Genomic DNA, 15,273 nt, shown 5'->3' with positions numbered 1-15,273 from the left:
GTCTTTAACTGAACTTTAGGTAGTAAATGATAGTTCCTGCCCCAAACAGCTTCCAGTGTAAAAGAAGTGATGAATGCACTCAAGTTCTATCAAAGTCGGTGGGAGCAGGACTCTGCACCTTACAGGATCAAGCCCTCTAGTAGGTGGGACAAAAGAGGAGCTTAATTTAGGGATGGTATACACTGGAAACTTACATCGGCATAGCTATGTCTCTCAGGGATGTGACCCCCACCCCCAAGAGACATAGCTATGGAGACCTAACCCCCAATGAGGACAGCACGAGGTCAACAAACGAATTCTTCTGTTGATCTAGCTACCACCTCTTGGGGGATGGATTAACTACAATGACAAGAGAACCCCTCATATCTCTGTAGAGCGTGTCTATACTCAAGCACTACAATGGCCCAACTGCAGCTCTGCTGCTGTAGCATTTTAAGTGTAGACATAGCCTCAGAATACACTACTGCCTACGTTGGCAAAATTGATGTTGCCAGGTGTGAATATTCCACTCCCTGAATAACATAAGTTACACCGACATAAGTGCTAGTGTGCACAGCGCTGTGTTAGTGGGAGAGCTTCTCCCACCAACATAGCTTATGCCACTTGTGAGGGTGGATTTTAATGCCGTCAGAAGAGAAGTCTCCCATTAGCATAGAGCATCTTCCGCAGGCATGCTGCAGTGGATACAGTGCTGTATGTGTAGACATGGCCTCAGTTTCATTACAAAAGAGTGCTGGTAAGTGATACACTGAACTGCTCTCTACCTGCTTCAATCACTTGCTAAGCAAACAAAATGTGTAATTATAGTTAACCTCCTTTGATAAATATCACTATTTTCTTTCTGAAAGGTAGATGATTACTTATCAAGTAAGAATGTATCTGAAATGGTCTGTGAGTGTCCAATGCGTAAAACCAGTAGTATATTAGCACATTAACTTGGCTTTTAAATGCCAGCACTACAGATTAAATCAATATAAACAGTTCAGAGAAGATCTTATTCTTACAGGAGGGTTGTCAGAGATATTGGTCCTACAGTGAAACCGTAACTGTTAGGATAATTTAACTCAATTAAACTCAGTTCGGGTGTTTTCCGAAGAGAACATTTTACGTTTTTACTTATTTAAGGCGGATTCTCAAATTTCAATCTGTTCATATGACAATTACATTATTCTCTTTTCTTTAATGAGTGAATTTAGGGCTCAGTCCTGCAAGGTATTGAGCAGTCTGTCCTCAATCCAGCAAAGTACTCAAGCACATGCTTCATTTTAAACATGTAAATAGTTCCATTGACACTCTTCCCATCAGGCTAGCACAGTTTTAAAGGTATTAAATTCCAGTTGCTAAGAGGTGTTTCAAGTGGAGTTAGCTAACATGATTTTAAAAAACACTTTTCTCCTAGTCAAGACAAGGAGTAAAATTTTCAAAAACACCTAAGTGACTTAGGAACCTACAGGCAAGATGTTTAAAAGTAACTAGAAATTTTAAGCATCTTCATTTTTGGCTTGAGACAACTTAAATAGGCCTGATTTTTGAGAAGATGGGTGCTCAACACTTTCTGAAAATCGGACATCTTTAAGGCCTTTCAATTTGGGCACCCAACAATTGGAGCACCCAAAATCACTAGCCCCTTTTGAAAGCCATAGCCAATGTCCTTTTTTCAAAACTGATTTAGGAGTCCAAGTCCCATTGACTGTCAATGAGATTTAGGCTCCTACATGCCTGTCACTTTTGAAAATGGGACTTAGGTGCTTTTCTTAAGACACTTAGGTGCTTTTCAGCATTTTATTCAAGATCTTAAAGACTATCTCAGGCAATGTAAGAATGGCCATACTGGGTCAGATGAATGGTCCATCTAGCCCAGTATCCTGTCTTCTGACAGCAGCTAATGCCAGGTGCTCCAGAGGGAATGAACAGAACAGGTAATTAATAAGTGATCCATCCCATCGGCCATTCCCAGCCTCTGGCAAACAGAAATCCCTGCCTATCCTGGCTAATAGCCAATGATGGACCTATCCTCCATGAATTGATCTAGTTCTTTCTTGAACCCCGTTATAGTTTTGGCTTTCACAACATCCTCTGGCAAGATGTTCCACGGGTTGACTGTGCGTTGTGTGAAGAAATACTTCCTTTTGTTAGTTTTAAACCTGCTTCCTGTTAATCTACACTTCTCAATTATGCCTCAAGCGGGGGCAAGCAGGGGCACAGGTTCTCCTCTGGCCCCCAGGGAGGGGGCAGGGAGGGAAGAGCAAGCTCCTGCAGGGGCCAGGGTGAGGACAGGGCGGGAGGGAAGATCGGACTCCTGCCTGGGGCAGGGCAGGGAGGGGGAAGCAAGCTCGTGCCACGGGTGGCACAGAACGGGTCTCTCCAAAAGAGGTCAAATGTATATTCCTGTGCACGCCCCAGCACATCAGGAGTGCTGAATCGTGGAACTGTAGTTCTAAGGAACTATCTCTCATATATTAATCCGACCTAAATTTCACCGTACTAATTTAGGGCCCAATCCAGCTCCTCTTGAAGTCCATGGAAAATTTCCTTCAGTGGGAATTGGAGCGGGCCCTTGGTACATGTTGTTTTATTTCCTTCATTTTGGGACTTTGTTCTGCTTTCCTGGAAGGCCATTTCGCCACATTTCTGCTTTGCCAGAAATCCAGCAGAGATCTCAGCTCACGTCAGAGCTGTTATTTTATTTTAGCCTTGTATAAGACAGCAGGCCCAGGCACGAAAGTAAATAATAGATTTCCAAGTTTACTTTTGAGTGATTTGGTATCTCTTGGAGCCAAATGCTGGAACACATCAGTAAATCTTTTGGAATAGCCTCATTAGCAAGTAACAACACCAGGAGTTGTTTAGGCAGTGACATGAGTAATAAAGTAAAAATAAAGCATGAGTACTGCGTTCGTCAGAGCTTCCTCGGGCACTGTAGCCAGTTACAGGGTAATGTTCTGGCACCCCCGGTGCATTAACGTACAGAAAATAGGGATTGTTCGTATGTTGTCATGGCTGAAGCTGTGTAAATTGCAGGTTGGCCTCTTAAAGCTTTCTTTGTAACAACAGATAGGAAAGAACCAAGAACTGGAAAGAACCGTCCCTCAGATATTTGTCATACCTCTCCCTGTGTATCACAGTAAATGTTTCCTCTCCCCTTTTGAAGTTCGCGCCTCTCCTGTGCTGTAGACTGCTATCATTCTTCACAAATATTGCTGTGCTCAGCAAGCTACGCTAAGGGGCAGCACCGCTGGATGCTGAAGGGATGTATAGGCAGGTGGAAGAAAGAGGCATCTTCCCGAGCCTACAGAGCCGCTGCACAGCTGCTGTGTGAATGCTGCATTGTTGTTGTAGCTGACGCACTCTTGCATACCCCCACTATAAAGAAGGATTCACGCAGTAAAAGGTTTTCCAGCCCTGACCCTCCCTAGGTCAACCAATGCCCTGCCCTGCCCCATCCTTTGTGTCATCTCTTGGAATCCAGCTACCTCTCTTGTACCGCAGAACCATACAGGTCTGTTATATTAGGGCCTTTTGCGGCTGCGGAGGTAAGGGCTGTATTTACCATAAAGACACACAGCACATCTGCCTGCCAGTACAGTTGCATTCCTTACAGTGCACTTTCTAGGGTTTGTGGCTTTAAAAGTTCCAAGCAGTGAGGCGTATGCCAATTCCCTTTGCTGGGGAGACTTATGCCTCAGCCTAATACATCTCACTGTCAGGCAGTATTTCCTGATAGTCAGTGCAGGTTTTCCATTTAAGTCTTATCCCATAAATCTTTGTTGTACCACTCCCTGTGTCTCACGGTAAATATTTCCTCTCTCCACTTGGAGTTCACACTTTTCCTATATTGTAGAGTGTTACAATAACTCCCCTTTGTTTCCCCTAGGGCCTGCCAAATTAGGGAAATTGGTGCTGGTATAGCTACCAATTGAAGTAGCTAGCAGTTAAACTCCTAACCCTGGCATGCACCATGCTTGTGCCAGTCCAACTTACTATGCAAATGTGCCCTACTGTAGGGAACTTAAAAGTTCTGGGTTCAGTTCCTTGCTCTGCCCCAGACAGGGCCCAAGCATAATTTTTTCAGGCCCAGTATAAACTTGTAACACGGGCCCCATCCCACACACATACACAATCCCTCATCCCATACATACAATCTCATGAGTCATGAAAAACGTTTGAATTCTGAAATTACTGTTACATATTCTACATTTCCGAAAAATGCCCCCTTTGCTATTTTTTTTTAACATAACACCCAGCTTGAGAGTCCTACAAGTTTGCTGACTATTTTGTAACTTTTTAGTCATTATAAAGGTATTATATTCTGTCAATGTCTTGATTTTTTTATTCTAATGGAGCAATGTGACTGCAAACATTTTATAATTAGGTCAATTAACTTTAAAGCTTAATTTTTCTGGTCTTTTTTGTTGCAAAATCATGAATTAGCCCCCCAAAGTCAATTTCTCTTGCAAGTTCACACTCAATAGACAAGATACCTACGTGGCTTAACCATTCTTGCCCCATTGTAGAACACCTGCAGTTTTTGATGAGTGCTAGCTTGCTGAAACTTCTTTCAGCTTCTGCCACAGTTACTGGCAGTGTGCAAAAAATCTGTAGGGATATGCACACTTCACTGAAAATTAGTTGCAGGTGTTTTTTGTAGATCTCATTTACATGGGGGTAGTTCATATTCTTTTCCAAAAGTAGACTTGAAGATTTTTTTCAGGTGCAACGTTTCACAAGGAAAAGTCTCAGAAAGATCTGTAGGATACTTGTGAAGTAGACATTTAGAAGCTTCTTACAGTTCCCCAGGCTGTAGTGTAACAAAATTTTAGGACTGAACGGATTGTCAAACAAATGTTATTGGTTGCTTTGAATCTGTGCTCTAATTCGCAGATGACATTGTCCAAAGTTGCATCAAAAACATTCCTTCTGAATAAAGACTCTGATTCATTTTCAGAGATGATAGAACATGATTCCTCAGGCTTGAAATCTTTTCTGTTTCATTCGTCTCTTTTTTGGCAATTGTGCCAAAATTCCCATGCTTTCTGCTACAAGACATGCTTCCTGTAGAACTTTGGGCCATTGATCTCTAAGTTGTTTTATTTCTTCAATAATATCAGCAATGAGAGCTATCTCTGATTCAAGAGAGATTCCTCTGGCTTGTAAAATCTTGTTTCTGTCCTCAATACTTGAAAGAACTTTGTACCAGAAGCTAGCCATCAAAAGGCATAAAAATGAGCTGAAGTACCTTTTCAGTGCTTCTACTTGTGATTGAGCTTCATGTGTCAAGTTTAATTCAAGAGCACATTCCAATGTTTCCAGAATACCTGGAAGATGCTTTGTGAGTGGATGGACAGCATCAGCACGTGCACTATATTCTATAAATAGCCTCAGGCATGATCTACAATTTAGCTTCAATTTTTTCCTCATGGTAATGGGGGTTGCAGCCTGGGCTGGACCCCCCCCAGGGCCTCTGGGCCCCAGTAAAGTGTACCCTTCCCCCCCCCCCCCCCCCATGTGAGGGCCCTGACCCCAGACTTCCTGTGTGACCTGGGATCCATAACCAACCTATAAATATCTAGATTTTTTAATTTCCTCTTCCCCCCGATTTGTTTCCCTTCTCTGGAGATTATCACAACCTGCCCCACACATACAAAGGTGACATTTCCTTTCAGTTTATATAATATGCTATAATAATATAGCATTATATTTTGTTCTTGTAGGATGGCAAAACTGCCAGCAGGAGATACAATTAAAGGAGCAAATGAGGGCCACGTTCAGCCCTCAAGCTAGCAGGAAGAGCTGGTGGTGTCCTGTCAACACACCCTAATAACTAGCTTTGTACAGTATGCTCAGCAGGCTTAACATTTCATAGCAAGTCTCAAGCACTAAACTCTTTGCAAAAACGTGAACTGCTACTATTCTTCAGCATTCAGTTATTGCATTTTTGAGAGCTTATTAGTGTGTTCTTAGCTGTCGAGTGAAGAGTATGACCACTCACTTTGAAGGACTGAAGCCAGCAACTTTTCCAGTTCCTTTTCTAAAAATCTCTTTTCGGAACAAACCTTCCATATTTTTTTTATTTTTATTTTTTTTGGGTAAGTGAATTGTGAAAGACACCGACTAGCCAAGACTGGAAAGTCAAGTGTTTGGTTTATCCGAAGAACAGGCAGCGAATAATGCAAGCTTCCCTCACTGCCTTCCCAGCATGCTTTAAATTTGACTACTTAGAGGGGGGGAAAAGGTAGATTGTGCTCTCAGCCTATTCACTCCTTTAGTGTCTCTCTGGAGATTGCCAATTGCAGTCTCAATGAGCATCATTTCTAGTGGTGCTTTTTAGGCTATGTATGTTTGTCTGCTTGCAAATTAAACGAGAATACCGGTTCATTTCACACCATTGTCTACCAAACACCTTGAGATAATGCAGTAATCTGCTGTAATGCAGTCACCGCTGATATGGGCTGGATTTGAAACATCCAGAAGTGAAGAGCTCTGTATGGTATAAGGTCCTCTTCTTTGCCTTTAGCATTTTTGATTTGGCTATTGTATAGCATTTTAATCCATGCACAGGTGCTCATAAATGCTTAGTATTATTTTATAGCGCCTGAAAGTATATAAGGCACTTCACAGGCATATAAAGAAAGATATTTAGATTGTAAGCTCTTTGGAGCAGGGACCATCTGGCATGCTGGGTAGATTGGGGGGAGCATTTGTCATATTGGTTGACATTATTATGCCAGTATCATAATAATTCATGTGAGATATGCCATGTCAGGTACTGTTAGAAAGGTTATAATGTGCTAAGTCAGATGACAATACTTACGTTCATGTGTTATATTTGTAAAGGAAGTTATAGACATATTTGATGTACCTGTGTTTCAAACTATGCCATGTAAGACACACCTCAAACAGGATGGCTGCAGAACGATGGCCTGCTTAATGGCCCATTAAGACATTCCCAGGTGCAAGGGGTTCAGGGGGAGAAGCCAGCATCACCAGTGAGTCATCCGAACCTGCCCATGTGACTCTGGACTCCATTTTAGTTCTGATAACATTCCACAAGGCCGCATGGCCAGGACAGAGGGTATATAAGATCAAACCAGAGAAACCATTTTGCTTTTGTTCCTGTCCAGTTACTGACATATACCTGCCTCTGTGTCAATTCACTTGCAACTGAACCGAAGGACTAAGGCCCATCCAGGTGTTGGCTGTATACCAGAGGAACTGTATAAGCCTGCAACTCCACATTTCTTCTAGAAACCTCATGTATATGGACTTCCAATCATTTGTATGTATCTGATTTGCTTTGACCCTTTAACATTTCTCTTATGGTTTATTTCTTTCTATTTACAATAAACCTTTAGTTTTAGTTACTAAAGGATTGGCTGGCAGCCTGGTATTTTAGGTAAGATCCAAACTTATATTGATCTGGTACTGTGGCTGACCCCTTGGGGTCAGAGAGAACCTTTTTAGTAAAGAGCATAGAGTTTAAACAACTGGTCTCTTTACTGGACCTAGTGCTGTTTTAGGAGCCTGGAGCTGAAATGTAGTAAAGGGGGCTGTGTGCATTTGCATACTGGCTTCTGTGGGGATTCAGAAGTGCAGTTTGTGGCTGGTTGGGACGTCTGGCTTCAATGCCACCCGCCAGTGCTGGGAGAATCTGCTCTCCTTTTACAGCCTGCCCTGACCTTAGCATTTTCAGGTGGCTGCCCTGGGCATGGATGGGTCACATTATTTTATGGTGCCTGAAAGTATATAAGGCACTTCACAGGCATATAAAGAAAGATATTTAGATTGTAAGCTCTTTGGAGCAGGGACCATCTCTTAGTTCTGTGTTTGCACAGTCCCTACCACAGTGGAGCCTAGTCATTGACTGTGGGGCTCTTAGTTACTGCTGCAATACCTAGGGACATGATGAATTCTCTGTCACTTGCAGTCTTTAAGTGAAGACTGGATATCTTTCTAAAAGATACGTTATCGCTGAAACAGAAGTTATGGAGTTGGTGCAGAAATTATTGAGTGAGGTTCTTTGGCCTGTGTTATGCAAAGAGGTCAAATTAGATGGCCACTTCTGGCCTGAAGCGTTGTGAATCTATGAATACAAATAACAATAAGTCTGCCCCAAAGAGCTTATAATATAACTGGAGACAAGAAAAATGAAGTCCTGCACCAAGAGAGTGGATAGGGGAAGAGGCAGACATGGATTACGAGTTTGCATTGGTGACTAGGCCCATATCTTGGTGCTCTTTTCTTTAAACAGATGTTTTATTTTATAGCAATAGGATTATGATTAAGGCTGAGTTTTTGGTTGGTGGAGGGAGAAGGTGCGGAAGGGGGAGTATACGTAGGGGAGGAGGAGGCTAAGGGAAAGAAGAATGGAGCAGGATGACAGAAAAAGTAGGAGAGGAGAGGAGAAAAGAAGAAGAGAACGTGGGAGGGGAATGTCCGAGCTGGTAGCAAACTGAACACAGGAGACAGAGGGATGAGAGGAGAACAGCCAGTTAGTCAGACAGTAGCTGTAAATAAAAACAATCCTAAAGGTATGTTTGGGGTTCTGATTACATCTCACTGGCTGGCGTGTAACATATACATTACATGGCCTCCTGCTCTGAATTCTGCTGCTGGAAGAGTGGAGGAATGCTCTGTGGGCTTTAAGCTCTTCCCATTGCTACTTCCCACGGGCAGCCTAGTGTCCTCAATGATTCCTGGGGACTCCAGGGAGGGTTGTGGTGATGGAAGCTGCTGTCCAGCCTGCTGTTCCCTGGGGCCATTATACAGGCCTTGGCTTCATGGAAATTTAAGCTGAAAACCCCTAATTCCCATCAGTGTGTAAACCTTTAGAAAATAGCAGCTCCCCGTGGTCCTTGATGGAAGTGAGTAGGGCTTTTTGCTATAATAAGTAACCCATCACATATGTTTCACTGAATTAGTCCTACAGAAAAAAGGAGTAAATTCTTCCCCACTTGTTAATTTCATTCTCCCTACCCTCAGTTTCTCCTCAGCCACTTGTCTTGTTTTACTGTGTAGCACCAGTAGCCTCTTTTTTAATCACAATTGTTGCTTTTGCCCCTCGGAGCAACATAAGGAAGAGCTTTCTCTGACTTGGCCCTTCAGATCACTGAACACATCAGTTGCTTTCAGAATTCCACTGCCCTAGTGTCTCCCCCCCCAGCATTTTGATCATTGTGGGGTCTGGTCTGGCCTGGAGAGGAAGGTTGGCCCAGGGGTTGGGGCACTATCCAGGCACTCGGAAGACCTGGGTTTAATTCTTTGCTCTGCCATGGACTTCCTGTGTGACTTGGGTTAGTCATTTACTACCTCTGTTCTTCAGTTCCTACTCCCGGGGGCGTTATGAGGATAAATATATTACAGTGTAGGGCAGTGGTGTGTAAGGTAGGGTGTGTAGGGTAACGAATGCATATAAGTGCCATAGATAGAATATGTGCCCACCCCTGCTTTTATCGCAAATCCTGTCCTCAGATGCGAGTGTGGCATTCCTGTCAATGTGCATCAAAGACAGATTGGGTCACTGTTCTTGCCTTGTTTTGCTCACATGTCCCTGCCTTAATTGCTGAATTGTTGCCCTCTGCAACAAAAACCGATAGCCATGCTACTTTAGCATTCTTTAGGGTCCCTGGTCTTCTGCTTTAGAAACCACCATCCTGCAAAAGATGCAGACGAAATATTGCAGTCATGCTCACCTAGGGTATGGTCTTGTGATGTGCTTCGCATCTTGTTGCAGGAGGCTCTAGACAGATTGGGCCCCCAGTGCAGAGAGGAACCTAAAAGGAAAAGTACGGTACTTCACAGGCATTTGAGAGGCATGAGTGGTACAAACTGAGGAAGGGGACTATGGCTCCAGTCCTGCAAAAGGAACTATGTAGGTGGAACTTTGCACTACATGGAGTCCCACTGAACTTCAGGATCTGCCCATGCAGAGTCAATTGCAGGATCAGAGCCTGAACTTATTGTTAATGTTATTATTGACATGAGCCAGAGCCTGCGCCCATTAAAGTCAGTGGCTGCTTTGTCACTGACTGTAAGAGGAGGAGGAGAAAGTCCATTGTTAATATATTTCATTGTCATAAATATTGAAGCATATGTTCTCAGTGCACAGGATTGGGCACCAGGAACCTCTTGAGTTCTAATCCTTGTTCTGAAACTGACTCCCTTCAGGGTACAGGGCAAGTCCCTTAACTTCTCTGGATCTAGTTTCCCCCTCTATAAAATGAGGTGAGAACACTGGCCTACCTCACAGGCATGCATGAGAGTTCAGTAAAGTTTGTGTTTGAAGATGGAAAGCATTGTCCAGCATATGTGCTAACACATTGTTAATCAGATTTGAACAGAAGTGGATTATCATTTGTTATTTTTATCGTGGCCGAAGTCTGGTAGGCTGTTCTTCCTCTCTCTCTAAAGTAGGCATAATATTTGCCCTACGTCACGGGCTGTGTGAAGTTTAATTCATCCTAACCTGCAAGGCCCTCCATAATCTCACTTCCAGCCATCTCTCTGCTCTCATTTCCCCTTAGACTCCTTCCAGTCATCTCTCTTTACATCTCTGAAGCCTACTCTTGATAAACGAGAGCAAAGATACTGTATCTTATATAGAGGGCAGTATGATAGACGGTTTGACGCTAAGTTCTTTGCCCTCCTTAAATCCCTCCTTGTACACTCCCATCCATGCAGCCCCTCCTCATTAATAACTTCTACTCCCTCCTCCTCCAGAAACTTTGTCCTGTGTTCCTTTGCCTTGTCTGATTTAGACGGTTAGCTCTTTGCAGCAGGAAATCTTTATCAAGGCACTCTGTAAAGGCACTGCATTATGTACTGCAAGGGGCCAGACTGATGCACTGGCTCACATTAAGTGGGCCCTTTCTCTTGGAGTAGTCTCATTGACGTCAGTAGGATTACCTGCAGAGTAAAGTACTACTCAGCTTGAATAGTTGTGGCAGAACCTGGCCCTTAAACTCTTAAGTACTCATGAGAAAACTCAATGCTTTTAAACTCAACACGGCAGGTCAGCGTCATAAATATCATGAGCAATGGTTTTTGCATTACTATGGGCATTTTGCTTTGAAAATTCAAAAGCTTCTTTACATGGAAAAGATTAGGGTCATGGGGTTTACAATTCAGTGGTAAGCATTTGCAAATGAAAGCTACCAGCACAGACGTAATTCTCCAGGCTTTCATGTAGTAAATGTGCAATTTTAAATTTCAGTAATTAAAAAACAAAACCAAACCACAAGCATTTGAATAAATGTTCAACCTTCATCTTCCAGGGGAACTCGAGATATAATGGGTAGCAGTTTTAGATGCAAATGAGACTTCGTTCCTTTGTGTGTATGTTTAGCTCTAATTCCCAGCTCTTTTTGTTTCACTCCATTACTGTGGTCCCTCTGCTCCCTGAGACAGAAGGGCAAGTGGCTTCATCTGACTCTGACAACCATGATGCTTCATTAAGTAGGTGGTAGGAGGTATGGTGACAGCTGTCTAGCTCTCATCCCTCTCCTGGAGACTTAGCATATCAATTCAGTGACACACTGCACTCGATTTGAGTTGCTTCCTGAAATCTTCCATTTGATAGCATAATGCCGCAGAGCTGCCAAGTTGTAAATGTACATCTGAGCAATTGTGCAACACTGTCTTGTTTTTCTTCACGTTACCAAAAGTTCTTTTGACGGGAAGCTGATGGCCCCGTGGCCTGACTCTTTTTTTTTTTTTTTTTATGTGCTTGTTTTTGTTGTCAGTCCTCTAATCTCTGTCAAAAGATGATGAGCTAACTCAGCATTCAGATTCACAATTTTCTTTCAATAATACACTTTAAAACTTTCTAGTTTGGCTTCTTAATATGAGGCCTGAGTCTGGGAGAAAGGGAACAAGTCAGTGTATTCTCAGCTCCCAAAGAAAATAATGGGCACTACACAAAATTGGGCGAGGAGATGTTGTGAAGGCCAAAACTATAACGGTGCAAAAAAAGAACTAGATAAGTTCATGGAGGATAGGTCCATCAATGACTATTAGCCAAGATGGTCAAGGATGCAACCCCATGCTCTGACTGTCCCTAGCCTCTGTTTGGCAGAAGCTGGGAGTGGATGACAGGGGATGAATCACCTGATGATTGCCTGTTCTGTTCATTCCCTCTGAAGCACCTGGGATTAGCCACTACTGGAAGACAGGATATTGGGCTAGATGGACCATTGGTCTGACCCAGTATGGCCATTCTTACGTTCTTATGTTGGCCAATGGAATCTAGGTACCATGAATGACTGCAGAGTCCTACATGTTGGCAACATGCACAATTTTTGGTCTGGTTACATTTAACTGTAAGACTTTATTTTTCCAGCTCCTGAAGTTCTGGCCCAGAAACCCTACAGCAAAGCAGTGGATTGTTGGTCTATTGGAGTAATCGCATACATTTTGTAAGTATCTGTTAATTTTCTAAGCACAGGATCTGTAACACACACTGACCTGTGTATATTCTTCCTCTGATCGAGGGAAGCTCACCCCAAGTGTCTTGAGTCCACAGCACTTGGAATCCTGGACAAGTCCCGTGTTATGGGAAGGCTGCTGTCTTGGCCTGCACACTGGGGATTGAATCATATTCCTCCAGAGCTAAAAGTGAGAGGAATTTCAGCTTGAAGTGAAGAGCTAAGGCTCTGTAGGTGGCACTGTAGCAGACTCATACTCTGCGGCACGGATCAGGCACGGGGGGACCTGTAATGTACTTGCCAATGGGTTACAGTAGCACATTTTCAAAGATGATTTGCGATGTGGTCAGCTACATTTATATTGCTAATAACTGCTGTCTGGCTTAACACTATATGTTGTTGTTATTACCATCATTCCTGTGTTTGAGTTTTAGTGCTATGTAAAGGTGTAACACACTCACATGCACACCCACACCCGCTTACCCAGACATCAGGAATAGATGGTTGCATCAGTACCTCCTAGGGGATTCTCAGGAAGTCTTTCCACCTCAGTTCGCAATGCCAGATGATGTATCCCTTTTTGCAAGCTGAATGGGAAAAGAACTGGTCTCTAATGACAGAGAAGGGAATGGAATGGAGGTGGAGATAGCCCGATACTCAGTGCGCTTTCATCTCCCAGCACAGAAAGAAGCGTATCTCCTAGAGCTGGTTGAAAATTTTCCATCTGAACTATTTTTGAAATGGAAAATGACTTTTTTACTAAATAGAAATTTCTGTTTTTGTTGAAAATCAATAAAATCCACAAAACTAACATTTCTTTTGTTTTCAGCAGTCAACAGATGTTCAGTTTCTGGATCTTCAGGGAATAATTTCAGTAAAAATGAAAAATTTTCATTAGAATTTTTTGTGGGATCAGGAGATTATTTCCCAGACAGCTCTAATCCCTTCCATGATCAATTCCCCTTGGTGGATATGAGCTAAAATTTGCATAATCTGGTTTTATTGAGTGTCATTTACTATATTTGGAACTAAATCCTTGCTCATATAACTAGTCCCATTGACTTTAGTGTCACTATTCAACTGAGTAAGGATTAGTTGCACAAGTAAGGATTGTAGGACCAGGCCTTTTGTGTATTTTGAAACTGGAACCCATAAATGATGCTACTTTGTGGAGCCGTAAGGAATGTTGCTGAGTAATAAAAACTGTTCCCATCATGCACAAGAGCTGAGCACACTGGACCAAATCCTGCACTTGCTGATACCTTATGCAACCCCACCGATTGTAATGGTGTTGCATAGGAGATAAGACCACTCAGAATGTAGCCCACCATTTCCACTACATCTGTGGTGCTGCACCTGCTTGGGGACTGTGATGGTAGGCTTGGGAAATAGACTCCCAACACCACACAGGCCAAAGCAGGACGCTACCACTAGATGCGACATTTTAGGAAGATTATATTGGGAAGCCCATAACAAGTCTTTCTGAGGAAGAGGTGCAGAAGTGTTGCATGGCTTTGTAGGTACCCTCAGCATTTGAAGGGGAAGGGGCGTGTTAGCTCCATGGTCATCCTTTCTTTGTCATCATCAAAAAGTGAAAGGATATAGGAGTCCAGATGAAAAGTGTCTGGGAACCCCTGGTCACAGGGATAAGGTGATGCAATGGTACCTTCCTGCTGTCTAGGAAAGTGTGCCTATAACAGTGCTGGGTATCAGTGGGCATCTGCTGAAACTTGCTGTGTATATATGAATGTGGTTGGCCTGCAGGGAAGACAAGGGACCTGCTGCTTGCATTATCTATGGGAGATTCCCTTCAGCTCAAGTGATGAATGTCGAATTATAAATGCCAGCATTCTGGGCCCAACTCCCTGTAGGTGTATGTGATTTAGATAATAATTATGTATATTGTCTGCAGCATTAGATTCTTTACATCCGTGGGCATTTGTACCATATGTAGTTTCTTGAAACAAGTTTATTAAGCTGCTACAATAGGCTGGTTCAGATAGGCTAGAGGGCACAGCTAACATGACAAACTTGTTCTCTTTGTACACAAACAGGGAACAGCTGTGTTGCTACTAAGTATAACAGAAGCAAAGTTAGATCTCTTGATGCTTATAGTTCCAGTTATATTTTTTCATTTTATACAAATGTCACAGTCAAACAAGTTTGCAGCAAAAAGCGACTGAAGTGCAACCGCATGAATTTGTTCCTACTTTGTTCCTTTTTCCTTTGTGTAAACATTTGATGGCCTGTCAACATGAATAACTTCTGGATAACGCGGCACAGCTCTTTTCGTCAGCACACCATTTAATTAATGCATTATCCATTTTCGCACGGTGCATATTGTTTGTCCGTCAACTGCATTTTATTTTAGTCCTGAGTATAAATTTTATGGCTTGTTTTCCCCAGTGCCACCCAAATAGCTGTTTATTTTTTTAAAAAACAAAAGTATACTGCAGGGTTTTTCTTTAACAACAACAATAAAAAATCCCCAATAATGTCAGATTTCTGACTCTTTGTCTGTTCTGCTTGAGTGTCTGCAATGTTCTGGTCTAAAAACATCGCAGAGTGCTGGATTTTCCTCAGAGCATGTTTTAACAACAGAAGTAGGCAAAAGAATTTTGCAGAGAGAATCAAAGCAATTGGCACTGCTAAATCCTTGGAGACAAATCCTGCCTTTTGCAGTCTCAGGAGCACTGGAAGAACAGGGAGCAGAGCTTTTCTGGGGCAGGATGCACATATATGATATAATTCAGGAATCACTCAGGACCCCATTACTTGCTAATACTCCTTTAAAAAGGAGTGGTGTTTGCTGCCCCCAACACCTGCTATCTAACAGCTGCAAATATGGGGCTGG

The 15,273-nt window shown here is 42.8% G+C and overlaps 1 protein-coding gene across 1 annotated transcript in view; it reads left to right on the top strand.

Moving 5' to 3' along the window:
- CAMK1D (calcium/calmodulin dependent protein kinase ID) overlaps nucleotides 1–15,273 on the top strand; it is a 298,770-nt gene that overhangs the window by 255,429 nt on the left and 28,068 nt on the right. Inside the window, exon 6 of the mRNA XM_067534910.1 lies at nucleotides 12,335–12,410. Within this exon, the coding sequence (XP_067391011.1) occupies nucleotides 12,335–12,410 (76 nt within the window). The remainder of the gene's footprint in view (nucleotides 1–12,334; nucleotides 12,411–15,273) is intronic.

This window comes from Emydura macquarii, unplaced genomic scaffold (genome assembly GCF_026122565.2).
Source record: "Emydura macquarii macquarii isolate MOO-44397 ecotype Brisbane River unplaced genomic scaffold, CSIRO-AGI_Emac_v2 contig_3470, whole genome shotgun sequence".
NCBI classification, from domain to species: Eukaryota; Metazoa; Chordata; order Testudines; family Chelidae; genus Emydura; species Emydura macquarii.
This window is presented reverse-complemented; position numbering and strand designations above follow the sequence as displayed.